This window comes from Ipomoea nil, unplaced genomic scaffold, assembly GCF_001879475.1.
Source record: "Ipomoea nil cultivar Tokyo-kokei standard unplaced genomic scaffold, Asagao_1.1 scaffold2942, whole genome shotgun sequence".
NCBI classification, from domain to species: Eukaryota; Viridiplantae; Streptophyta; class Magnoliopsida; order Solanales; family Convolvulaceae; genus Ipomoea; species Ipomoea nil.
This window is the reverse complement of record NW_017619370.1, coordinates 449,643-476,940: the sequence shown is the minus strand read 5'-3', so window position 1 is coordinate 476,940 and position 27,298 is coordinate 449,643. Positions and strand designations below refer to the sequence as shown.

Below are 27,298 nucleotides of genomic sequence, written 5' to 3'. Positions count from 1 at the left end.
GTGACTGTACCAGATTAGCCCGCAAGGCCAACCCATTTCCGGACGATATATATATATATATATATATATATAAGCACAACACCCCATACTGATGTTCTTTATTCGATCTTCTGCACCTTCCACCAACTTATTAACTTTTCTGAAAAACTCGTCAATATCTATCAAAATAAGTTTCTTCTTTAACCCTGAAATTAATCATTATGCATTAATCAGTTACGAACTTGAGTATATATATAAATAAAAGCACAACATGTTGGGTAATATGGTTGTAAAATCTCAAAAATAATAATCCTACAAAAAGATTAATATTATATGGGAAAGGAAAAACTGTGAAGGAAAAGGTTGAGTGTTTGGGTATAGATTTAGCACGAGTTCGAACTCAAAGTTCTTTTCCGTAAAACCTTATTTGCTACCTCCCACAAGTGCTAGGAGCGTTGTAGCCTAGGTTTCCCAGGATAAAACGTGCTACAATTCCTTGTTTAAGCACCTAAACAAGGAACCCGGCAAACAAAGCAAGAGCAAGAACACTGCTGGGTAAAGAAGAGAGTAGAAGCAGAAGTTTTGAAGATGAAAAGTTACTGGAATTCCTTTGTTTCTCACTGTGTAAAATGATACTGCTTCTACCTCTCTTTATATAGGGATGTTGGAGTGATAGCATTCAACATGGCCATTAAATTGGTGTTAAAACCAATTGTGTAACACTTGTAACGGTCACCACTAAGTAAGATTAAACTCAGAATTTAAAAATTGAAATTAAAACAGTATTAATTCCGTAACAGATGAGTTTAATCTGTACAACAGGCTGAACGTTCGGGTTTCAGACCGTTGGGGTGCAGGTTCACACGAGAGTACAACTCTCGTGCGCACTGTGGTGCAACCCGAAACTGCACTACTCTCGTGGTCACAGATGCACGAGAGTTGTGCTCTCGGTGCACCACCGGTTAGATTTACAGGATGTCACATAAAGTCTCATTCTTAAAGCACAAACCTAGGCTCCTACAGTCCAACTCTTAACATCCTTGGCTCAACCTAGGCTCTGATATCAACTGTAACACCCCTAAAACTAGACAAAATTTAAAGCATTCAGACTTAGGAAATCATAATATAAAGATTGCGTAAGCTATCACAAGTGTAAGGGGATGTCATGCCACATCTAGGTCATCCAAACCTAAATGCATAGGCTTAAACAAAATCAATTATCCAAATACAAAAAGGGCTCACAGGCCAAAATAGTAAATAGTCTAACTACTAAGAAGGGAAACTAAAGCTAGAAGATGGGCTCCAACTAGCGCGCTCTCGAACTGACTAAATTGCACCTGAAAACGTAAGGTTAGACAACCGTTAGCGATAATACTAAGCAACCCAACTCCAGCGCGTTGAAATACATATTCATATACTTTATAGATAAAGCCATTTTGAGACTTGGGAATACATAAGTATATCACTAAGCAACACTAGCTTCATAAATCATGAGGAATAGAAGTAGTACTCGACTCATCGAGGGATGCACTCGACAATACCAACCAATACACAAGAATACCAATAGAATCAACTCAACAAGGCAAAGATAATGGAATAAGGATAACAATCAAGATAGGGTAATCACAATCATCAACAAGGTAGTTCTCATCATGTTACATCATCAAACACTGACAAGGTTCCAAATCCTCAAAGGACCTAGCCAAACCAAGTCATTCACCGCGGAGTCATCGCAACGACTCGTTACCAAAGTGGATCAGTGTGGTGGGCTCTAGTGCAAACAGATAGATTTAGATATCCGCGGGGTAACAAACCAGATTCATAGATTCCGCGGCGCCATGAGAGACCCGAATATCATGTCGCAGGTCACCGGACCCGATTATGGTTTGCAGGGTCACAAGGACCCGTGGAGACAGTACTAAATCCTTAAGTGTATACACCCCTATTAGGTTCTCCAGTCCCCAATAAGTAGAAATAGTCCCGACAACCTAGTAAAGGCTACTTCAGAGTTATCCCTAACCATCATCCCGAATCAAATAGAACTACCACATTGTCCACTTGTACTTGCTCAATTATCATAACAAGATTCCACATGCAAGGAATAATAAGAGACAAAGCAAAGGAATAGATTCCACAAGAAGGTAATCAACATTGGATAAGCTCAACAATGGCTCAATCAAAGAATCATCAAGTTTAGGCACAACGAAGGTACAAGCTTACAACAATAAGTGGGAATGAAATTTAAATTCCCTCCAACCAAATGCCCTGTAATTGTCTGAGATAAAAAATGGCAAGAAAATTATGCAAATCGAAAAAGGAAATGTGTAACACCCCCGATTTTAACACCAATTTAAAATTTTAAAACTTAACTGTAAAGGATAAACCAGTCATTCATTTAAGATAAAGCGGAAGCTAATTAACCAAATACGGGGATATCATGCCACATCTATCTAACCATAGATGCACATGCTAGAAATCTAAAGTCAAAACCAAACATCAGTTAAGTATTCATAAGCTAGACTCACATGCCAATAATCTGAAAACTATCAAAAGGAAAGACTACGCTATCTAGCTCTTCCACTAGCGCACTCTCCTGGTTCTACTCAAAACCTGTAAAACAAGGGATAATACCCGTCAGCGAATAATGCTGGTAACCCATCAATACGCGTTGAGTATCATAATATATAGATATAATAAAAACCATTTGAGACAGTGGAATACAATATATATCCTTTAAAACGAGAAGAGGGAACATCAATAGACTCATCATAGCATCACACTCAACCAAAGACCAACGTCAACAATACTCAACAAGCCAATAAAGACCACATAAGCAACATGCTTAATAATCATGACACATCATACGATAATCAATGATAAGCATAGATAGATCATCGACAACGGTATAGCAACAATAGACTTTAATCCAACAATTCACATGATTGGAAACACAAGTTGCCAATCCTCATTAGGAACCAACAAGCAACACATACTAGTATCAACAACACTAGAACTAGCATGAACATCGAAAAGGGGAAACATAATGGTTCAATCGAACCTCAACGACTTCACATAAATCCAACGAGTCACAATATTGGACCATAAGCACGATTCAAGACTCATAATCCTATCATGGATACTTAGGACACCATTCTAGACGTACGAAACATTAAAGGAGACACACAAATACTCAAGAATTCATCAAACGGAGGTCAAAGCATCACGTACCAGAGGGTGGAACCACGGGTGGACAACCACCCGCCACTCCCCTTACACGTTCCAGCAGGCGGAACCACGGGTGGGCAACCACCCGCGGCCCTGCCCGCCACTCTTCACCCTTCCACCCGCGGGTGGACAGCCACCCGTTGTTCCGCTCGCGGGTACATATACCCTGGGGGAATTTTCCCTTCGAGGAAAAACATCAACATTACCATGCTCAAGTCCAAAATACCCAAAACCTCACATTCAACAAGGAAATGATTTGAACACATGAATAGCTCAAAGGATAGCATTTAAGAACCCTAGATACAAGCTCTAACATGTATAAACACAAGATTTTGCATCAAATCTCACAAGAACATCAAGAACATCAATTAGAATGTCAAGAATCATCATAGCAAGTTCAAAATAGGTTTTGTATAGCATGTGTTACCTTTGTAGACCAAGATACACTTTCTTTCTAGCCCCTAGACTTTTCCTTGAAGTTCCTCTTCAACTAAATCTTCTCAACACAACCAAGCATACAAAGAAAGACCACAACTTAGATAAAGACTATGCAAAGCTACTCAAAAACACCAACAAAGCTAAGATCTTACCCTTCCTATTGCTTTAATTGTGGGAAGGTGGAATCTTGGAGAGTTCTTTTGCAAGGATGAAAGGGATTTTACTTGGCTTGGAGAGAAAGCTAGCATTTCTAGAGAGAAGGTAGAGTGACTAAAGTTTCTTGCCAAATGTAGGAAATGAAGTGTGATCTTGCTAGGGTGAATCTTGAATGCCAAGCAAGGGTGAAAAGGCTAAAATACCCTTACTTTCTCAAAAAGACTAGAAAGACCTCAAAAGGCTAGGTACAACCTATAAAGCTCAAGGTCCTTTTCATTGACTAAACCAATTGACCAAGGAATTGGTCAATTCAAGTCCTCCGACTTTACAATTAAGAAATTGGAAGGGAAAATTAATTCATAAGGAAGACTTAGAATTAATTGCATCATTAATTCTATTTAAGGATTGGATTTCCGAGGTGTCACACTATGAATATTAATAATTGGCTAGAAATTAAAAATGATCACCGATTAACTATTTCAAGCAGGAAACAGATTAACTATAATATAGGTATTATATGAGATACATATGGATATAAACTCATTGATTTCCAGAGAAAATAATCATGCAATGGGCAAACTATTTTGAGAATACTTTGCACAGAGAAGATTGTTACTACGTTATTGCATGACTATGTTAATTATATGACAATTAAAAGAGGAAATGAATATATATATATATATATATATATATATATATATATATATATATATATATATATATATATATATATATATATATATATATATATATATATATATATATATAGACGAGGATGGACAAGATTCTGTTGCTACTACCAATGTCGTCTACAAAGAGGTTTTCAATAATGTGTAATTCCAACCAGTGATATTATGTTTTCTTTTTAAGCGAAGATGACAAAATTGGTATATATCTACACAGAAAATATATCTTCCATACAAATAAATTAGGATCGCAAATGATTTATACAACTGAGTTGCTAGACAACGACCAAATTTGTCACTTAATACAAATCATAAACACTGATATATAAAATCTGTAAAGTTTCAGCACCGGATGCGTACATCTACATATTGGCTATTAATTGGGCAATTATTTGCTCGAATTCAAGCAAGGATAAAATCATAAAATACAGTCGATACAACTCAATTCTTCAATTACATTATATAATATTCGATGTTATAATTTATATAATTGTATATTGATCCAAATATTCTTAAAATATTATAACAAATCCATTCCGTGCATCGCACGGGTGAAAATACTAGTTTATTTAAATAGTGTAATATCTTTATATCTTTTTATCTTTATCTTTATCTTTATCTTTATCTTCTTTATATCTACTATCTACTATACTAATAAGAGCCCAAGAGAGTTAGGCCTATAATGGGTAGAAAAAATGGTGGTCAAATTTTTTAATCAAATGAATGGTTCAGATTGATCAGATTTTAATTTTTCCTTAAGATTTCCTAATTTATCCTTAATGAATATGATTATCCGTTAACTTTTCCGTTAAATATTATATTTTCCGTTAATTTCTGTTAGTTCACCGTTAACTTACTCATTGATTTTAATAAGGGTTTTAGGTTCGAACCTCATCCCAATCAAAGTTGGCATAATTAGTACTCTATTTTACTCTTATTAAATTAAAATAATAATGTAGTATCTACAACAAAAAATAATACATATGCATTTCTTTAATTTAGAATTATGTGTCTACAATGTCTTTATTCAAAAAAAATTATTCATTATCAATAAATTAAATAAAAGAAATAATTTCATTAGTTATATTGTATTTATTTTTCTCCAATATAAAAATTCTTTGCATTCAAATTCATCAATTGATTATATTCGCTACATTGTCCCTACAATGTCTTTATTAAAAAAAAAATATTCATTATCAATAAATTAATTAAAAGAAATAATTTTATTAGTTATATTGTCTTTATATTTCTCCAATGTAAAAATTCTTTACATTCAAATTTATCAATTGATTATATTCACTACATTGTCTATTATCTATTTTTTTTGTACACTATTTTTTAATTAAATATCAAAGTTATAATACAAAATAATGCTATATATTTATTTACCAAGTATTTTATTAATACCATGAAAAAATTAAAAAATTATAATTAATAAAGTCAATCATATTAACTACTTAAGGGATTTGTTGACAAAGAGAGTATTCAAATCACACAACAAATTGAAGTGAGAACTACCTCGCAACGTCCTTGTTTGACAATCAGCAGTTAGCAGTTAGCGTTATCGGATTATATTAGCGAATTTGACCAACGAATTATATCAACAGTTGGTAAAAAGATATTTGAAAAAATTAACTGTTTAGATTAACATGTAAAATGACATAAGGGTATAATAATAATAATAATAATAATAATAATAATAATAATAATAATAATAATAATAATAATAATAATAATAATAATAATAATAATAATAATAGTAATAATAATAATAATAATAATAATAATAATAATAATAATAATAATAATAATAATAATAACAATAATTGTTTTAAAAAATAAAAAATTAAAAAAAAAAAATAATGCCAATCATAGTAACTACTTGGGGGAAATATTGACAAAATGAGTATTCAAATCACACAACAAATTGAAGTGAGAAACTATCTCGCAATATCCTTGTTTGGCAATCAGAAGTTAGCTCTTCAATATTAGTATATATTTAATATTTTATGCCCTAATTTTTATTTGCTCTCCTTATGTCCCGTATTTGGTTTCAACCATACCTATACAATTATTTTATTAACAATTATAATCAATCTTGACTATATTATCTTGCATTTGTAAATTTAAAATTGCCTATTTAAATATGCAAATTTAACATTCAATTATCTATGCATGAACAATTCCAATATAATCTTGCCTTGATATACTTTAAAGAGTAAATACCCAAAATGGTCTCTCGACTATAGCTAAATTCACAAATTGGTCCTTGACTTTCAATTTCAACCAATTAAGTCTTTAACTTTGTAATTTTGACACGATTTGGTCCTCCATCTATTTGACCATTTGTTGACCGTGATCGATGATCTCCAGAAGAACCTTCAGCTCTCGTCGAAGCACGTGGAGGCCTCCAGGATGACGTTGCACTAGTGTGGAAACACGTCGTCTTCTTCGCTCTGGTACGAACTCAACTACATTGAATCCAAAGGGAGGATGAAGAAAGGCGACCGGATTTGGTAGATTGCTTTTTGGCAGTGGATTTAAGTGTAACAGTGCGGTCTGGAAATGCAACCAGAACCTTAAAAAATTGACGATGGAGCATGAAATCGCATATATATCCTCAAAAATCACAGGCAACAAACGGTCAATTAGACATGGAACCAAATTGTGTTAAAATTACAAAGTTAAGGACTTAATTGGTTGAAATTGAAAGTCGAGGACCAACTTGTGAATTTAGCTAGAGTCGAGGGACTATTTTGGGTATTTACTCTACTTTAAAGTACTTATTAAAAAAAATATTGGGCATTATCCCAATCACGCAATGCGCGTAAAAAACTAGTTATATATATAATAAAGCAGAATCTAGCCACAAAATTTTTCCCTCCAAAGTGTGAATGCATTTTGATAGAAACAAGATTAGCAAGTATGAATGCATTAATTGTGTGGGTAGATGTATTTATACATATTTTTTTTGAAGTTATTGTTTGTATTTATATTTTATAAATTATATTGTATTATTATAGCTCTATCTCTATATATATTAACGCATCATGAAGTACGGAAAAAAAGTTTATCATGTTCAAATTTATTGGTAAAGTTAGATATTTAATATAATTTGTGTATATATATTCATTTAAACCTCAATTTGACTCCACATATATAAAGAGGAGAAATTAGATATAAAATAAATATAGTTCTTACATAAATAATCTTTTTCAAATGAATAAGTTTTTTGTGGAGATTTTCGACAAATATCGCCTGTTATTCTATTTTTTATACGTTAGTTACTGGCTCTATTACATTGTTATTTTATTTTTATACGTTAGTTACTGGCTCTATTACATTGTAGTATCTGTTCATATACTTTCTCAACCTACTGAAACACAAAGAACCAAACCAATAACGCCACGCCTCCATTGTAGTATCTGTTCATATACTTTCTCAACCTACTGAAACACAAAGAACCAAACCAATAACGCCTCCACTGAAGCTCGAACGCATAATCTTCCAAATGAAAGTCCAACTCGGGTACCATTAAACCACATAGTCCAGGTAATTCAAATAATAATATAAGTAACAATAAACTTTAAAATCAACATAATAATAGCATAATTAAATTTTTAAAAAATATTAAATATTACATTGTATAGTTATACTTACATTTTTAATCAAACTAATTCTGAGCTCAAGAACTCAAGTACATTTTTCTGTTTCCACAATCATTACTTTCTTTACTAATTTAGAGGATGTCAAAAATTTAATTGATAAATTTGTTAAATTAATAATAATACATGCATCGCACGGGACAATTACTATTTTTTAATAATGTACCAAATATAATATTGTCTTCCTTTATTCTCCAATCCTTCTAAGGGGCTCGGAAGATCAATGGCTCTCACGAGTCTCATCTCACCTCAGGTTCGCACATGAGCCGGGCCGGTCCAAACATTTTATAGGCCCGGGGCGAAATTGAAAAAAAGGCCCCTATATGTATAATTTAAATTTAAATTTAATAATACTAATAAAATCATGATGTCAAATAACATGAAATAAGATTAGAAAATTTTCAACAATTGTTTTAAATACAAAAATATTCATGTCATTCAATCCCTGCAAAAATAAAGATTAATATTTTGCATAAATAAATGAAATTATAACATATAGGCCAATTAATTCTAAATAAATTTCCATTAATATTTGGACATCAACATTCAACATGAGCAATCCACAAAGATTAAAAAGAGACAATATGAATCACTACAGCAAAGTAATTAGTAAATTAAACCAAAAAATTACTTTTGACAGATGCCATTTTACTTTGAGAAGGAACAAATACAACAATACAGCTTATTCAATTAACAATACAGCTTATTCAATATTTCAATTAACAATTAAGAATTTAGAATTCTGGATAAATGGATAATTATTTAATCTGCAAACTAAGTCATGAAAATCCCAATTAAAAATTATCCTTCTTAAATAAATTATAGAGCTTTCAGAAACCAGAATTCTACAAATTCCTAATGCAGTGCATTCTACAATTATGCAAATCTCAATTCCCAAATGGCCAAATCATAGACTTTTCAACAATACAGTTCACAATACAGCCTAATTCCCAAATCATAGCTTTCAAAAAAAAAAAAAAAAAAAAAAAAAAAAAAAAGAAAATCTCAAATCATAAAAATTAAAATACCTTTGCAAATTACAATGGTAGACCGGAGTGGTGAAGGCGCGGCGAACAGAGTCAGTACCGGCTGACCGCAGAGAAGATTTGTTATTTGTGGATTATGAAAGTAGATTGTCGATTCACTCAATTGCCTATTCTTATTTAGCTTATGGACTTTTAATAACTCCTTGAGAGGAATTGAACCGTTGCTGTGGCGTAGAGGTATTGAATGGTTGCGACTTGCGATACGTTGATGCCTCTTTTCTTCTGTTCTTCCTGAATCTTCCATCTATTCGACTTCCATAAGAATTCATTAAGTCAAAAATAATTAAATATTTTTTTCTAATATATACTAAGTAATATATATAATATACAATATATTATTATTATATCTTAGTTTATGGGACCCCTCTAGGGATGGGCCCTAGGCAAGGGCCCAGCCTGCCCATGCCCTAGGGCCGGCCCTGCACATGAGTACACCTTCCACATTTGAACCGTATTATATATATATATATATATATATATATATATATATATATATATATATATATATATATATAATCATTTTCTCGAGATGAAAATTTAATATTTTCTAGAAACCAAAATATTGCTTAAATATTTAAACAAATATGTGTAATAAAATATAAATCATCCTTTTTTATATATATAAGTACAATTTATAGAATTAAATATAAAACAATTTTTTTTCAATATAATGATTATGTTCTTGACATTAAAATAAAATAAAATAAAATATTTTTGTAATATATAATAGAATTATATAAAATATTTTTGTTATATATAAAGAGAAATGAGTCAGTACGTTACTCAGTAAGTAGCTACTTGGCCATTTACTTCAACTTGTAACTAACCTAACAGTTGCATATATGATATATACATATTATGCAAACATCGGATGACCTGCCCGTTTTAATATTGTTTTCGGATAACTAACTTAGCGGAAGAAGCAAACTAATCCGTATTAATAAAATTTATCGTTTAGTTTCGAACCAGCCGACATCCGTCACTAAATGTTTTTGTTTGTATAAAAGAGCAACAAGCTAAGCTAGCTATCAGCGATAATTATATTTGACGGAAATGGCAGTGGCAAATCTTTTGCGACGAAGATGCTGCACTTCTCTTCCTTTTGCGACAGTCGTCCTAGTTTTAGGGTTTTGTTCTTCACATGTTTCCTTAGCATTAGCAGCAGCACGCTCTAAGGTGGAGTATCTCCCAGGGTTTGGTCCTCTTCCATTTGAACTTGAAACCGGGTACAACTTTGATCTTTGCAAATTAAGTAGATATATATCTTTTTTTCAAATATTTAAAATTTGATTGGGAGTTGAACGTGTTTTAATTTTATGATTGTGATTAGTTATATCGGTATTGGAGAATCGGAGGATGTCCAGCTTTTTTACTATTTTGTAAAGTCAGAATCAAATCACAATGTTGATCCTATCATGCTTTGGATCTCTGGTGGCCCGGGTTGCTCTTCTTTGTTTGCACTAACTCAAGAGTTGGGTGAGATTTTATTTTATTTTTAAATATTATCAGGGGTGCATGGGTGGGTGGGTATTATTCAGTTTGGATATTAGGTGGGTATTATTACATTATAGTATAAATATATTAATTATAAGAATGGATATAATTATAAATTATTGAGAAATTATAGGGTGGTGGTACCACCGGGTATAACTCAAAAGTAATTGGAGTTATACTGAATACTAAATGGAAGTTTGGTTCATGGAATGAAAATAGAGAGAATAAGAATAGGATTTCAAAATGAACAAAACAAAGAAGGAATAGAATAGAAGTGTTATTACATTGTTTGATTTGTTAAAAAATAGAAAAGAAATATATAATAAAATGATATAAGTACCTATATTTAAAATAATAAATAAATAGCAAAAACTTGTGTGAGGCCGTCTCACGGATCCTTGTTCGTGAGACGGGTCGGGTCACGGTGAAAATGTAATACTTATACTGAAAAATGTAATGCTAATAAGCAGTGTTGTAAAAATTCTGCTTAGGCACCAATTAATCGCCGGTCACCTAGGCGCTGGCCGGCTAGGCTGCATAAGCTAGCGTCGCATAGGCTACGACTAGGCCTCCTAGACACCAACTAGGTCGCCTATTTGACCAATTAGCTATTGTTCTCTTCATTTTTAAATGGGTTATTTCACTCAAAACAACATTGGTTTGAGTGAAATAACCCTAAATTGTTCAAAATCTAGATATTTTTAGGTTAATATTTAATATTTTAGTATTAACTATTAAAGTATTAAATAGTTTATAATGATCAAGTCTTAAAAACGAAAAAAAAAATAAACGAATTTTTTAAAAATAAAAAATACACGGGCGCTAGGCGCCCAAGGAGCGCCTAGAGATTTTTTCAACTATGCTAATAAGAAATAAAATGTTTATTACTTATATAGGAATGTATAATATTTCTAAAGAAAAATGTAATACAGGCACTTATATCAATTGACACCAGAGATTTAAATTAAATAATTTGATCATTTTTTCTCATGAAATCTTAAACTCTTTTGTAATATAATTAAGTGTTGGATAGTACTTCTTCATATTTTGTAGAATTCTTAGTTTGATGGTGTTATAGACTACAAATGATAAAATTTAAAAAATTAATAAAGTAATAAAAGTTTGATGGTGTTATAAAATAAATTAATTGTATGCACAGGACCATTGTTATTTGATCTACCGAAGAATAACGGCGCCTTACCTACATTGTCGTTGAATCCTTACTCATGGACAAAGGTACTCTAGTTTGTGCTTTTATAAAAACACCATTGATGAAAGTTAAAAGTCAATTTCAGTTAGCTAATATATGATGTGCATAAAATTACTAGGTTGCAAGTTTTATTTTCCTAGATTTACCAGTAGGAACGGGATTTTCATATGCTAAAAGTTCCAAAGTTAATTATACTTCAAATAGTGAAGAAACGAGTGATCATGGAGCTGAATTTCTTCGCAAGGTAATCACTCTTCAATTTTCATTGTGATAGGCATGGGTGCACACACATAATGTAATAATTGCATTTACTTCGACTCACTAATACTTGAATTAGTCGATCTATAGTGGTTAGCGGATCATCTTGAATATCAATCCAACTCGTTCTATGTTGGTGGGGACTCATTTTCTGGTGTCACTGTTCCAATGGTTGTTAATGCAATATCATATGGTAAGTTATTAAGAATATTCGTTTATAACTTTGATTTACCTGAAAGAAAGTAGTCGCCATCTGAATGTGCGCTAGCGCTATGCATATGGTGAAGCCCACCTTATGACTCAAGTTGACAAAGGACCACAAAGAGGTAAACTAGTCTAAGTTGCACATAATTGACTGGCTTAAACCAAAAAGACCAATAGACGGCTCGATCCCATGAGGAGTTGAACTTGAAATCTGCTTCCCGCATATTCTTTTATAGTTGTTGTGGTCCATAAAAGGCATAATAAATTAAAAATGTATCAAATAAAACAAGCAAAACCAATTTTAGGTTTCGCAATACTTTTCACTTCTACAATTGCCACTCCATGATAGATTATTACCCTCTTGTTAATTTACAGGGATTAATATAGGACTTAATCCACACATTGATCTTAAGGTTGGTAAAATTTTCAAGTATTAATATATTTTATTTCAATCATATATGATCTTAAGGTCTTGCAAGTTTCGTTGCATTAGGGTTACTTCGTTGGTAATGCGTTCACATATCCAATCGGTTATATTATCCAAATGACTCGTGGATTAGATCTTATTCCCGACGAAATATATAAGGTATTTATTCTTTAATTTGTTTTTATGTATTATATTTGTGGACAAGTTTACAACGTTAAAAATGTATGGTGCCTACTATTATAAGTAATAAGGTCAATAAAATATTTGTAATTTTATTAAAATTATAGTTATTTAAAATGTTACTGTCTATTTCTTGTTATAGAACTGCTATTATTTAAACTATTGTGAAGTATTTTCTAAAATCTAAATTTATGAGAAATTTTATAATGTCAACTATTAAAATAGTAAAAAATGGTGGTTTTTGTAATTTGACTACTGAATCAATGAAATTAATTTAATTTTGTTAAATTACAAAATATACTTATATACCACAAAAAAAAAAAAAAAAAAACACCAGAATATGGAATATATTGAGGATTAATTATTTATATTAATTTTGACTCAGTGTTTATTGGTTATTTTCCTATTCTGTAGAATAAGTTAGTGTTGATTTTCATAGCCTATTTTATATCATTGTATAACTATTAATAGTTTGCTTCCTTTTGATTAATAATTAAGTTTTCACGCAACTTCTATAGAACATTAAAAATAAATTTAAAAAGTGTGATATTTCAGTAGTTGATATTGTTATGATTTCCTAGATTTATATATATGAGTAAGCAAAAATTTGTGTGAGGATTCGTGAGACAAATCAAGTTGTAGATAACTGAGTGTGCAATATCACAATTTTAGTTATAAGTTTCACAGTATTTATCATCAATAACAATTAATTTTTCCATAAATAATATAACAATTTTACAAGTATTACAATATCTAACATAAGTAACTATTTATTTTTAATTCAAATTAGTATTAAATTTTCTACAATAAGTATTACAAACTCTTTCATAAGTAACATTTCATATATAAATATTACAATATTTACATTAGAATTATACTTTGTAAGTATCACAATTTCAGTTATAAGTATAACAATATTTATTATTAGTAACAATTATTTTACCCTATTTATCACAATTTCACAAATAAATAATACAATATCTATTATAAGTAATGACTTATTTATTTCAAATTGGTATTAAAATTTTCTTTAATAAATATTATGGTTTCTATCATAAACAATAAACAACTATTGTAAATTCGACATGTCTCATAAATTAAGATCTGTGAAATGGTTGTATACAAGTGTGGTTCAGGAATATGTTAACTGCGTTCTAATGGTTTAATTACATTCACGAGCAGTCATACCAGGAATGTGGAGGGAATCTCATTTGTCTGTTGAATTTCCTTAAAATCGGACAGGTTAGTAATGATTTTAATTACATTCTCATCTCACGTGCTAGTGTTTACATATATAAGGTTACATTGAAGTGAGAACAATACTTCCGCGGTAAAAAAATATAAATTACTTTTATTCATTAATTAGATTAATCAATTGTTTGGAGAAAAAAAATAGGGTGTCAGTTTTATAAGTATTATAAACTTTAAATCTAAAAATTTTGTAATATTTATAAAATTGAGCTTATATTTTTTATATTTATTTTTAGCTATTGATTCTTTTAGATGAGATGAATTCACAATTTTTAAAAGATAATTGAAATTTAAAAGCTTAAATAATTTTAATATGATTAGTATTTTATTATTGGACACAAATTTTCGTGCATCGTGCGTGTGTGTATAACTAGCTGTCCTGTAAGAATGTGCATATTAATGTCATCAATTCATCTAAGATGATCAGACCAAGAGCTAAAAATTTATGAAAAATGAGGAAAAAGAACATGATTGCATTCTCATAGTTATGACGGTGTATTTGGAAACGCTTCATATTGAATCCATGGATAACTAGTAGCTTAGTGTCCACAGGAGTACGTACGTTCAATATTATAGATCTTGAATTTATTCTTGAATTCACTATCAAGCATCTTCTAAATGCACCTCATAATTGCAAAAATGTCAATCATATTTTTTTCCTTAAGTTTTTAGCCTTGACCATCTTAAATAGTTAAGATTAGTCTATAAGTTCACACATGACTACTAATTTCTCTATAAAATCTTATTAGTCAGAGTTTAGCTAACTTTATTAAACACCTTTGACTAACTGCATTTTTTATAAAAATATTATGGTCATGTTTGGTAAAATAGTTAGCCTATAGTCAATTTTAGCTTATTTGACCACTATTAGTTGTTTAATTTGATTTAAAAATATAAGTGTTTGGCTAATTAGCTTTTTCTACTCCAAAATGTTAAAATTCAAAAAGCTACTCAAAGCAACTTTTTCAATTAACTTTTTGAGAAGAAAAAAAAAAATTTATACCAAACAACTATCAGCTAACAACTAATTTATTAAACAACTTTCTACAATCAGCTAATGTTATTAACTAGTTATACTTCTAATTAACCCAATCAGCTAACAACTAACTGCCATTTACCAAACAGGGCCAATATGTTTTGAATTTTATAAAATACAGTTTTCTATTTATTTATTTTTTTGTTTAAATCCAGGACAAATAAATTATACAATCATTTATGCATAATTACATATATGCATGCAGTTGCTAATACATATACCTGGATCATAAAAATGTCAAATGGTGTTAGCTGATTGAGTTAGTGAGTTTGACTAGTTCATATCATTAGTTGATTGTAGAAAAATGTTTGATAAATTAGCTGTTAGGTGATAGCTGATTACATGCAAAATGACTTTCTCAAAAAGCTAATCGAAAAAGCTGTTTTGAACAACTTTTTGAATATTAGCATTTAGGAACAATAAGTTGTTACAAAAAACTAATTAATTAAACACTCATATTAATTGTTTAAAAGTCAAACAGTTAATAGTGATCAAATAAATCAAAATTGACTGATAAGCTAATTGTGTTATCAATAAGGGCAAAGTCACAAAATATAAAGTGATACATCTTCAATCAATTACAAGATTAATTATTAAAGTTACAAATGTATTTTGACTATTTTCACCATTTTTTAAAGCATATAATATTTTTATTATTCACATCAAATTTTCATATATATATATATATATATATATATATATATATATATATATATATATATATATATATGTATGTATGTATGTATGTATGTATGAGTGTGTGTTTGTGTGCGGGTTTTTTTTTTTTTCCTTAAAAAATTTTAATGGGGCGTGCTTTCTAATGTGCAGTTGACTTTAGTAAATTTTCCGCAAAATATTTTAGAGACAAATTGTTTTGGGCGAAACGAAATTGGTGCCTCATATGGACAGAGCTCTGTTGCTAAAAGGTTCCGTGGCTTCAATGTACATGCCTTAGATCCTTTTTTCTTATGTAAGGTATGTAAGATCTTATGTTTTTTAAAAACTTATTTATTATAAAACTACTCTTAATATTCAATAAAGAAACGAGATTGTGATCACTTAATAATTTGTAAATTGTAATTAGTTCTTTTCTTCTCCCAAAAGGTTGAATCCCCAACTCTAAAGACTTTCACAGGTCACACCCCGGCTCGATAGAGTATTTGGAAGGATCTAATTAGTTACTTTGATAAGATGGTTCACTGCACTAGTAAAAGACTTTCAACTTTCGGAGTAACCTAAAAAGTCTACTAGATTGGTGACTTGATAACTACAATGTCACAAATTCAACTCCCAACAGAAGTAATATAATCTATTGGTTTTTTTGGCTTGAACCGATAAATTAACTATGAGAAACTTATGTTAATTTACCTCTTTATAATCCTTTACCGGTTAAGGTCACGAGATGAGATTTATTTAATACATACCCTAAGATAGTGACTTCAAGTTACTTGTTACTCATAAAAGACTTGTAACTTTTGACTATGTGACTGACATAACTAATCATGAATATTTGTGCGAGAAAAAAAAAAAAAAAAACCCCTTTTTCCCTTTGACTATGTGACTGACATAACTAATCACGAATATTTGTGCGAGAAAAAAAAAAAAAAAACCTTTTTCCCTTCCGATCCATAAATAACTTTTCATTCTAAACCAATTAAATTTCTACTTATCAAATAGTTTTTAATTAATAATGTACAATTTTTAATTTTATACTCCTTTTTTTAGTGACAAACCTACAACTGCTACTTTGAGGTGTGTGCAAACCTTACTCATGTATAATATAATAATAGTTCAGGAACCACACAAGATAAATATATCGTACTAGAAAAACTCGTGTAATGGGCTTAACCAAGAAGTTTATACCGTGGACTATTGACATACATGTTCATTTTTAATGTATTACATATTTACTTTTTGAATGTTCATTCATTCCCAATAAACCACTTCATTAGGAATCGAACTTGTAACCTTGTGGTTATCAAGTCAACATACATTCCAACCAACTTGGTTGAGGTTGCCCCTCAATATTATACTCCCTTTTCAACTCATAGTAGGTGTTCTTGCATCTTAGTTTTTCCAAAGAATAAATTAATGTTCTTAATTATGATATGAATTTGAAATAATGGCATTCTCACAATGTGCAATATATTAGGGTCAGGAACTCATATCTCTTTGGGCTAATGATGATAGCGTTCAAGAGGCCCTCCATATACGGAAGGTAAATGTTATCTTAATAACTGGAATGGTTAAAATGGTTTTATTAAATTTTAATTTATTATATAAGTTACATGACAAGTGTTCATTTATTTACAAGCACTGTTTTAATATAGTATAATGGAGTAAAATTTTTTTGATTAATTTTTTAAAACTAATGTGAGTGGATCACATAAAAATAATTGTTTATATGTAAAATGAGTATAAATCTCAACCGTCCAACTGAAAATTTAGACTGATGGAGATCTAGTATTAATATATTAAAAATAAAGGGTGCAGCATTTTTGTAAATAAGTAAAAGTTTGAAGGAATAAAACATGCATATTTATCCAAAGTTATGTGTGTTTGCATTTTTTTTTTTTTTTGTTTTGTTTTTGTTTTGTCTTTCTAGGTGCATTTTGGGAAAAACAATATGAGTTTTCACTAAAACAACAAGGGTTTGGACATTGCATATTTAGCTCAATGCAAAAAATTCATGTGTATTTATTCGAAAATAATGTGTTTAAGCCTTCCAAATCTATTGATATATATTTAGGTTGAAAATATTGTGAGTTTTCTCTAGTATGATGAGAGTTTTCTCAAAAATATATAGTACTGGAAAAAACTCAAATTTAATTAATTTAATTCATATTAAAAATATTTAATAAATTTTATAATTAAAAAAAATTCAAATTAAGTAATATAATTAGTATGTTGATTTTCTATCGGGAAAAAAATTATTTAATTCATATTTTCGAAAAATGATAAATCAAGTTTAAAATTACTACTCTAAGATTTTACCCAGCAAATTCTGAAAACTTTTTGTCCTTGAATTGTGGATACAGGGAAGCATTGAAAAGTGGGTGCAATGCAGAGATGATTTGCCATTTAACAGAACTGTGCTCGACAGCCGACCATATTATGCAATCCTTAGTATGAAAGGTTACAGATCTCTAATATACAGGTTTGCAAATTAAAATATAATATGACTTGTCAAGTCTAATTTTATTTACTCTTTGACTATCAATAAAAAATATTCATTAGAGTCAAAGGAAAAGTAATTCATTTTGACAGAAAATACATTCCGGCCAAGAGTTTTACTTCGAAGACATTTTTTTAGATTCCTATCTCGCACTCAACTACTTGGTTAGCCCGTCATCTATTTGGTAATTATTTGAATTGGAACAAACTAGTCTAGTTAAAATATGGGTTTGGTTGGGTTGGAACAATTACGAGAACTGAAAATCTTACCCTGGAGCAACCCATAACCTAAATAAATTAAAAACATTTAAGTTTCTTTATTTAATTTTTTTAGTTTAGACTCATTATATTTATCAATGGTTGATTAAATATAACTCTGGCGTGATCTGACCAAACAATAAAATTCTTGGGCTGGCCTGGACGAAAAAATTTTAAAAAGTATTTTTTCATCATTTCTTTAGTTCAAAGTTATTATATACATTTATCAATGCCTAATTAAATATGTGTCGGGTTGGACCAAGCCAAACGATAAAAATCTTGGACAAGCCCGACCAACATCCTAAAAAATAAAATCTTTTCTTCAAGTTATGTGTTTTTATTTTTTATTTTTTTGAAAGGAGTTATGTATTCTTTTAGTTATAATAATTTATAAGTTAAAAGTTATCTATTATATCTTATTATTATAATAATAATTAATCTTTATAAGTATTATATATGTAATTTATAATTTTTGTTTAATATAAATAATCATCATTATAATTATTAAAATAATAAATATTTTATAAGAAATAACTGTTTAAAAAGAAAGAAACAGAAAAATTGCAAAAGTTTGACATTCAACCAAATTAAAAAAAAAAAAAAATTTGACTTTTAACTAAACATTAAAAAATAAAATTATTTTTCAAAGAATGAGTCGTTTTTAAAAATTATTTTCTATGAAATAGTTTTCGTATTTCTAAATGAACTGTAAGTGTAATTCTTTATTCCTAGAAAATCTATAAAGACAAAAAAAAAATGTAAAAATCATACAAAACTTTATTGCTAAGTCAATCAATCATCAAATCTATACAATCAGAAGAGATGTGATCAACTAGTAATTTCCCATTTCTTTTCATACTAGTAGCCATGGTATTTTTCGACATTATAGAATTTACTTTTATTTAAATATGATGTAATTAATTTTGATATTATAGTTTGGTTGTTGTACTTGTTATATTAAAATTTTTAATATCTCACATGCATGACCAACATTTGCAAGATATGTTCAAGATATATATTTACTTAAAGATTGTTTTAATTTTTACTAATCTAAATTAAAGTAAAAGTTTTATGTTTTTCAGTGGGGATCATGATTTGTTTGTATGCTCACTTTCAACTGAAGCATGGACAAAGTCATTGGGTTATTCTATAATTGATGATTGGCGACCATGGTTTATGAACAATCAAATTGTTGGGTATGTTATAAAATACACTATAGATTTATTATGATATATATATGAAGTATAAGAAAAACTAACAAAAATCATTCAATTGTCATGTAGCTATACAAGGACCTTCTCTAACAACATGACATATGCCAAAATCAAGGTGATAATTTACTCATCTTTTGTTTACTAGTTCAAGATATATTGTTTGTGTATAAGCCTAATTTCATATTTTGTAACAGGGATCGGGCCACATTGCTCCAGTATACACGCCCCTTGAATGCTTCATCATGTTTAAAAGATGGATATCTTATGAAAAACTTTAAAATTTGTATAACTATGGTAAAATATATCTTTGCACGTGTCTTTTAAATAAAAAAAATATTGTACTAGAGTTCTATTTTGAATTCTTGCATATACTCTAACGAAGTTAGTTGATCAAGGGGTTAAAATCGTAACTTTTTTAAAGAGTTAGGGGTGCACATTGCAACAATAAAACATGAGGGACTAAAAAATGTATTTTTCTCTTAAAAGTATTACATTTTTTAATCAAAAGCATAACATTTTTTTTATCATAAGTATATATTATAATTTTTTCTCATAAGTAATAATCAATCATGTTGGTCCCGGTAGGGTCGAAAGAGAGTCTAGAGGGTGGGGGGGGGGGGGGGGTGAATAGACTCTAATCGATTTTTCAAACTAAACTCCTTTCGGGGTTATGCACAGCGGAAATCCAATGTTTGTTTTAAGATGAACTTTGCACGGTTTTGTTATGAAAGTTTAATATGTGGTCGTTATGCATGCAATGCCAGATAATAGTTGCACGAAAGTAAAGAGAGATGGAGAGAGAGATTTTTATAGTGGTTCGGCTATTAACTAAGCCTACTCCTCACTCTTCTTTCGCAACTCGTGAAAGGGTTTACACTATCACTCATAGTACAAACTACTCAAGCTTGCTTCCTTGATCACTAAGCTGGACAGCTACTTGGAAGGTTTTTCAACTCCTAGAGTTTACTCCGCCTTTATCAACTTCTTCTTCAGAGTTGAGTGTTGGATGGTGTTGATGTGTTTCTCCAACAGCTTGAAGTCTTGACTTGATGATCGGATGAATCTTCTTATAAGAATGCAAAACTTCTTTGAGGATTGTGAAGTATGAATCTGGATGAATTTCTTTGAAAATTTCACAATCACAAACACTAGTTACGAAAAGCTTTTTAAGGTGATCTTTGTTTGAAGAGCTTTTCTTAGGATAGAATCAGTTGAACAACTAGCATCTTCTTTGGTGATGAAGAGGGGTATTTATAGGTGAGGAAAAATTCATCCGTTGGAGGGAGATGAATTTCAAACCTATTAACCAGTGTGTAAAAACGATTGGGCATGGAGCATTTAATGCGGCTGTACTGTGTAGCCGTTGTTGTCAAAAAACATTGTGGTTTTTGTCCTTTTTCTCTGACAAGAAGTACTACTCATTTTATGCTCCTTGATTATGTGAATATCATTCCTAGGACTCCTTTTGTCTAGGATGATTGCCCAACTGTGAGACATATACAACATTCTCGATCTTTTCTTGTGTATTGAATTTGTCTATTTAAGTATGTCTTAGACTTAATGGTCTCGGGGGAGCTATACGAAAGATTGTCTTTATCTTTCGTTGTCTTTGCTGATCAAATGATTTTCTTTATCATTTGATGTTTACACGAGAGCTAGACCCTTCCATCTTTCGGTCTATGTTGTTCTCTCGGTCTTCTCTTTTTCTTCACTTCTTCTCGTAGACCTAAACTACTAAACACAACTCAGATTCGTGTATGTATGCTACTTAACCGAATCACATGGTGAGTTGCTATAGCTTTCATCCAACACGAAAGTTCTTAGAAAAAGAAATTTAAAAAGAGGGGTCTACGATCCTAGTGAGATTGGTATCATCAAAATCTAAATATAATTGTTCCTAACAATTTCCCAATTTTTGATGATGTCAAAACCTATACTCTTGTTATTAGGCTGAAAGATATCCGTTAAAGGATTTTCATTACAAAGCAGCCTTAAAGAAGAGTTTACAAAAAGTCTTTTAAAGGATAATTGAAAACAATACACAATATAACCTGCAAAGAGACATATTTCATAATGAAAATCATTCGGTTACAAAAATTCTTATCAAAGCAATTACATATTCAAAAGTTTCTGCTTCTGCAACGCTGCTTCCTCTCTTTCTTTGTCTTCTTGAGCCTTCTGATCTTTGAGCATTTTCTGAATTTTTAGGTCATTGTTGATTTGGCTTATGAAAGTTCGGACAGGATTGGATCGAGCCAATTCGGCATACTTTTATGATAGATTATAGTTCATGTAGTTAGTGTAGGCTTCAAGTACGTTCTGTCCAGGAACAACGTTGAGATTCCACCATGACACGAGCTCAATTAAATTCATTCCTTCCACATAATTCTTGCCTAATTCTTCATGTATTTTGAACACGACATTGTACTTTGTGCCTGGATCAGCATCTTTTCCAACTGTTGAGACATCCCATATTTTTTCTTGTATCTCTTGGAAGTAGATGATATCTTGTTCTTTCTCTTTCTCGGCTTCTTCTTGTTCAAGACGAAGTTTGTCATTTGCTCGATTAATCTCTGCATTTTTCTTCCTTTGATACTCTTGTCTTGTGTAGTTATCTTTCTTCTTTAACCAGGTAGGCATGTTTCGACCTTCAAATCTCTTTCCACTTCCTTCCTCATATTCCTTGTAATTCAAGAAGTTTCGTGTAGCATCCATGTACCAAACTGTCGCGCTTCAATCTTTGACGAAGGTTTTTCTTTTCTATGTGTGTGAATCCCTGAAATATGTAATCAGATTTGAAGCCATAGGATTGTCGGGGCCTTAAGGAGTGGTGATGGGATCTCGAGGGAGGTGGTTGGCTTGATTTGGAGGCACGAGGAGGTATAATTGTTGAAATTTCGGTATGATCCTCTCTTTCTTTCCTTTCGCCTTGTCTGTTTTGAGGGCCTTCTCTTCTGCTTTCGTCCTCATCATCATCATCTTTCTTGTTGCTCTTTCCCCCCTTTTTGGCATCATCATAGGCCGGGTCATAGGACTTCAAGAGCTTGTTAGCCACGACGGTTATTTCCCTGACAAATTTCAAGATTTGAAGATGTTATCACTGGCGGTGTCAATTTTGGAGCATGCAAGATCAACTCTCTCCTTGAGACCGAAGGTTGTGTGCTTGAGAGAATGTTGTTCTTTGATAATCTTTTCAAGAAGCTGATTTTGCTGACTTAGTCCCAGAGTATCTTGACTGGTTTGGATTGTGGACAAACGTTCCAAAACATGATTTATGTTTATGGATAAGTCATCAAGTTTCTGATTGTCAAGCTTTTGTTTGGCTTGTATCCACTCACAGCTTAACCGAGTCTCTTCTTGGTGTTGTTTCAAAAGTGACACAATTTCCCTTGCTTCAGTTTGTGAGAGCTCAATAGCATATGAGTTTTGAACACTTCTAACCTTTCGACTGGAGTTGTTATGACTCGCACTAAGTGATGCATCCGTTTTGCCATCACTAGTTGATCTCAAACTCGAGCCGTGCTTTTCATTCGAAGGATCATTCTGACCACAAGGTGTAGTTTCTTGGTGACCATTATGTGGCTCAGAGTTCCCTTCGGATTCCTGAACGGTGTCTTGTATTACATTAGCTTCTGAGTGATCAGGATCATCGTCATCATCATTATCTTTATCACTTGCTTCGTCATCACTGTTGTCCCGATCAGTGTCATTATTTCCCTCTTCTTCTTCGTCTTCTTCTTTCTCTTCCTCATTATCTCTTTCATCTTCTTCCTCTTCCTCGTGTTCTCCTGCTTCAAGCGGTACATCATTGTTATTCTCTTTGTCGTCTGTAGTTGGTTCATGATCACCTTCATCATCATTTCCCTTGTCAATTTGCATGGTTTTTGCATCATCTTTTCGTACTTCTTCATTGAGGAGTTCAACACTGAGCCTATCTTTGGTCTTTCTCTTCTTGCTCGTACTGCATTCGGGGTCATTCTGATGCAGCTTTTCAAGCTCAGTCTTGATCTTGGACAGTCGCATAGCTTCTCTGAGTTCCTTTACTTCGGCTTCAAAAGTTGGATCAAGTGGCAGTTTTCAGATGTCGAAACTAATCAGGGCTTTTCCTTTCGCAAGATTCCTGTTTCTCATCTTGTATGAGTAGGTCGGATTGATGGTTTTAACTCGCATAACATCATAGAAATCTTGAGTTCCAAGCCACTCAAGAGCAAACAGCTCTTCATTCCTCATTGTATCAAATCTCTCTAATAATGAATCGAGAGATGAGGTTCGCCATTTTTGCCATTGCAACACTCGGTGAAAGTCAACCGTGATGGTCTGTTGAAGAATTTGATCTGGTGAAGGATGAGGGTTGGCATTCGGCACATTGATCATTTCTCTCGTCTCCCCTGGTAACCAGGTTCTTGTGGGAGACTTAACTGATCCTTTGAAGGAGGTGGCAAACTTTCGTCCTTATCTACTCCCGCAGGTTCTTGTGTCAGAATCGTTTCGACCTGTTCTGCTGCAGTAGATTCTTGTGTAAGGACATTGTCATTTTGCTTGTTGATCACTTCTCTCGTCTCTTCTGGCAAGCCAGATTCTTGTGGGAGGAGATTTACATTCATCTTTGGCTCAGCAGATTTTTGTGCAAGAGATGCCTTGTTCTTTCCGACTAAGGCAAGTGCTTGTTTAAGAACTGAAGATTGCGTCACTGTTGGTGGACAGCTTGTGCTTCCTTCCCCCTGAGCGACATGTTCGGGAGAAGTCGTTCTTTCCTTGGAACATGGTTTTTCAGGAGCAGCAGGACTTGGGGTAACTTCTAATTGTTTTCTTTGAGCCTTCTCAAGAGTTGGCTTGAATCTTTCTTTGGCTTGTGCGGTTCGACTGATTTCTTAACTGTCGTCTTCATAACTATTGTCCTTTGAGGTTTGCCTAGTCTGAGTTGATTTAGATGAAGAGCTACTTATCTTTCGGGTTTTCGAGGAAGGTTTCATTACAAACTTTTGTTTGTCAAATGCTCTTTTCTTTGCCGCTTCTTTCGGATCACTGGCGGGTGGTGCAACTTGGAGATGTGTTGGTGAGGGATTAGAGGTTGTTTCGACCAAGACTGATTTCTTCTATTCCTTCACCATCTACTTTTGTCTCTTCTTCTCTGGTTGTTCAGTATCAGATCCCTTCTTTCGTTTTGACTTCCTTTCAGGTTGAGCAGTTGGAACAACTATAGTCACTCCCATTTCTAAAGCTCGCTGTTTGTCATAACCGGGAGGTTTAGACTTCATGTGATAAACCTTCGGACCAGGAGGGCTCCCTTCTCTAAGAATGACCCTTTTATGGTTCAGGAGATGACCAATCATAAATCTAAAACCAACTTTTCGCCTTATGTCGCCTTCTTTCGTCTTTCCAGAGGTCACGCTTAGTCTTAGAAAGTCGAAGACAACTTTCGACCAATCAACTTTAAAACCATTCAGGAATGCATGGAGCATTTTTAGTTTATCTTTCGAAACATCATCCGTCCCCGAGGTCTTGTGCTCTACAATTTTGTTGAAGATATCCACTGTAAACTCATAATCGAGTTTGAAGGACTTTTTCTTCAACGGCCATTCGATTTCTTTAGATGAGTAGGCATTACGGATGCTATCGTAGAATGCCTGTTGATCAAAAGTGTGCCGAGAGAAGTTGGAGTGGTAAGTATCATCTCTTTCTGGAAACTTTAAGGCTTCTTGGATGTCCTTACTGGTCAGAGATATTGCCGTCCCGTTTACCTCAGAAGTAATGGCCGTAGCATCAGAAGAAACCTTTGCATTGAGATAAAACTAGGTGACATCCAGTGCAAAGAAAAACTTGTAGACGTGGGTGACAAAGTTGTAAAGACCACATTCGTTGAGCAAAGCTATGAATTTTTCTCCAAACTCCTTGTCAAGAACAAGTTGGCAAAAGCCATGGGCATCCCACACAAATCCACAGAGCACAAGTTGTTCCCTTGATCGAATAAATCGTTCGTTTGTAATCAGGTAGGAAGGGAGATCTTTCTTTATACTGGTTTCAGGCTCCTAGTTGGAAGCGTTTAATCTGGTTTTCTTTGCCATTTGATTGGAGATGGAAAGGTAGAAGAATTTGAGGAATGAAGATGAGTGAAAATGGTTCTCTTGTGGAGAATGGTGACGCAGAGAAACGTATAAGGGAAGAAAAGGGTTTGTAGGTGAGGAGTTTTAGGTTAAATAGGGTATGTGTAGTGGCACCGGGTCGGATCATCAATATGAGTTACCCGGATTTTGAATGAACTTCTCCCTTGGAATATTTGACCACTTTTATTCTTTGGGGTAAAACTCTGTACAAATTCATCTGATAAGGCAAGTATCAGATCAATATTCATCATATCTCAATTAATGATGAGAGAGAAAGTACTTGAGTATAGGACAAGGCCATTAAATGCCCGTCCTTTCAACTGACAACGCATGCAAAAACGTGGGTTTGTGGACCGCTTTTCTCGGCCACATGATCTTCTCCCAGTAATTGCATCGAACGGTTAGGGATCAAGGTCTAGATGGAGAGAAATCTCTTCAAATAATCATCAATTTTAGAATATAGCATGCATCCTTGACGAATTTATCACGATATCCTGAAACAAATAAAGTTTCATGATGATGTGTTGAGTATGTAGAGTTTCAAGGTGAGAGCCGAAAGATCGCAAGTATAATTACACGAGGCAACTCAACACACGAAACCATAGACTTTTATTTCATAAGGACATATAGACATATGCATGAAACATCAGATACATCAACACGATAGATTAGATAACCACAAACTAACTCTGAACGAAACAACTCTAGCAAACTACCATTTTCCAGCAGAAGTTTACTTCTTAGTCTTTCCTTTCGAGCTGGTCTGTCCTTTCGAGCTGGAACTGGCTTTTTCCTTAGATAGGGATTTCTTGTAGAGTTTGAAAGTTGTGTGGTCAGATAGAGCTAAGAGCGTAGTTTCGCCTGAAGTAGTGGAAGTTTCGAAGCCATCTTTTTCAGAATCAGATCCGGCTTCACGAAGAAACATCATGTAGTCTCTATCGTAAAGAGGATTTTTCATGTCAGCTTCGGAGGGAAACATCCTCGATGATCCTTTCGTCCTAGCGACAGGTAGTGTTCTTTGGTGTTGATTTCCAATAGGTGTTGAGTCATCTGATTCATCCGCTAAAAAGCCTTCTTTGTGAGGATATAGTTCTTCGTTAGATGATATCTCCAAAGGAGCTCTAAGACTGTTTCCGGGTATAGCTCACCCTGTTCCTCTCTCATTTTTCTTGATGTCTCTTGCTGACGTTTAACAGCATCTCTCGTAAGAGGTTTTCGTGGTGGCATGAGGCTCTTTCTTATATTTATTTCTTTGGTGTGAGGAGGAGTGATCTTTCTCTTGGGATAGTGATG

The 27,298-nt window shown here is 32.4% G+C and overlaps 2 protein-coding genes across 4 annotated transcripts; one reads left to right on the top strand and one right to left on the bottom strand.

Moving 5' to 3' along the window:
- The first annotated feature begins 10,239 nt into the window (after positions 1 to 10,239).
- On the top strand, positions 10,240 to 20,313 carry LOC109162462 (serine carboxypeptidase-like 11). 3 transcript variants are annotated; one of them, XM_019311164.1, is made up of 14 exons: positions 10,240 to 10,421; positions 10,526 to 10,671; positions 11,849 to 11,925; positions 12,018 to 12,143; positions 12,248 to 12,350; positions 12,737 to 12,774; positions 12,855 to 12,947; positions 14,151 to 14,210; positions 16,084 to 16,230; positions 17,408 to 17,473; positions 18,294 to 18,412; positions 19,770 to 19,883; positions 19,971 to 20,016; positions 20,096 to 20,308. In XM_019311164.1, the coding sequence occupies exons 1-14, from the start codon at positions 10,249 to 10,251 to the stop codon at positions 20,177 to 20,179; spliced, it is 1,392 nt and encodes a 463-aa protein (XP_019166709.1). In that variant the 5' UTR covers positions 10,240 to 10,248; the 3' UTR covers positions 20,180 to 20,308. The 3 variants fall into 3 exon arrangements, with proteins under 3 accessions (XP_019166709.1, XP_019166711.1, XP_019166710.1); XM_019311166.1 differs by lacking the exon at positions 16,084 to 16,230 and having other exon boundaries at positions 20,096 to 20,313; XM_019311165.1 differs by lacking the exon at positions 12,018 to 12,143.
- Positions 20,314 to 22,979: 2,666 nt separating this feature from the next.
- LOC109162416 (chromatin modification-related protein EAF7-like) lies at positions 22,980 to 23,924 on the bottom strand. Its single transcript, XM_019311119.1, has one exon. The coding sequence runs from the start codon at positions 23,922 to 23,924 to the stop codon at positions 22,980 to 22,982; it is 945 nt and encodes a 314-aa protein (XP_019166664.1).
- Between the last annotated feature and the right edge of the window lie 3,374 nt (positions 23,925 to 27,298).

Bases quoted from the DNA above. Each gene is read 5' to 3' on its own strand.
- LOC109162462 (XM_019311164.1), top strand. From the start codon at position 10,249: ATGGCAGTGGCAAATCTTTTGCGACGAAGATGCTGCACTTCTCTTCCT. The intron at 10,422-10,525 runs GTACAACTTTGA...GATTGTGATTAG, and splicing joins CCATTTGAACTTGAAACCGG to TTATATCGGTATTGGAGAAT. The intron at 12,144-12,247 runs GTAATCACTCTT...GTCGATCTATAG, and splicing joins GAGCTGAATTTCTTCGCAAG to TGGTTAGCGGATCATCTTGA.
- LOC109162416 (XM_019311119.1), bottom strand. From the start codon at position 23,924: ATGCGACTGTCCAAGATCAAGACTGAGCTTGAAAAGCTGCATCAGAAT.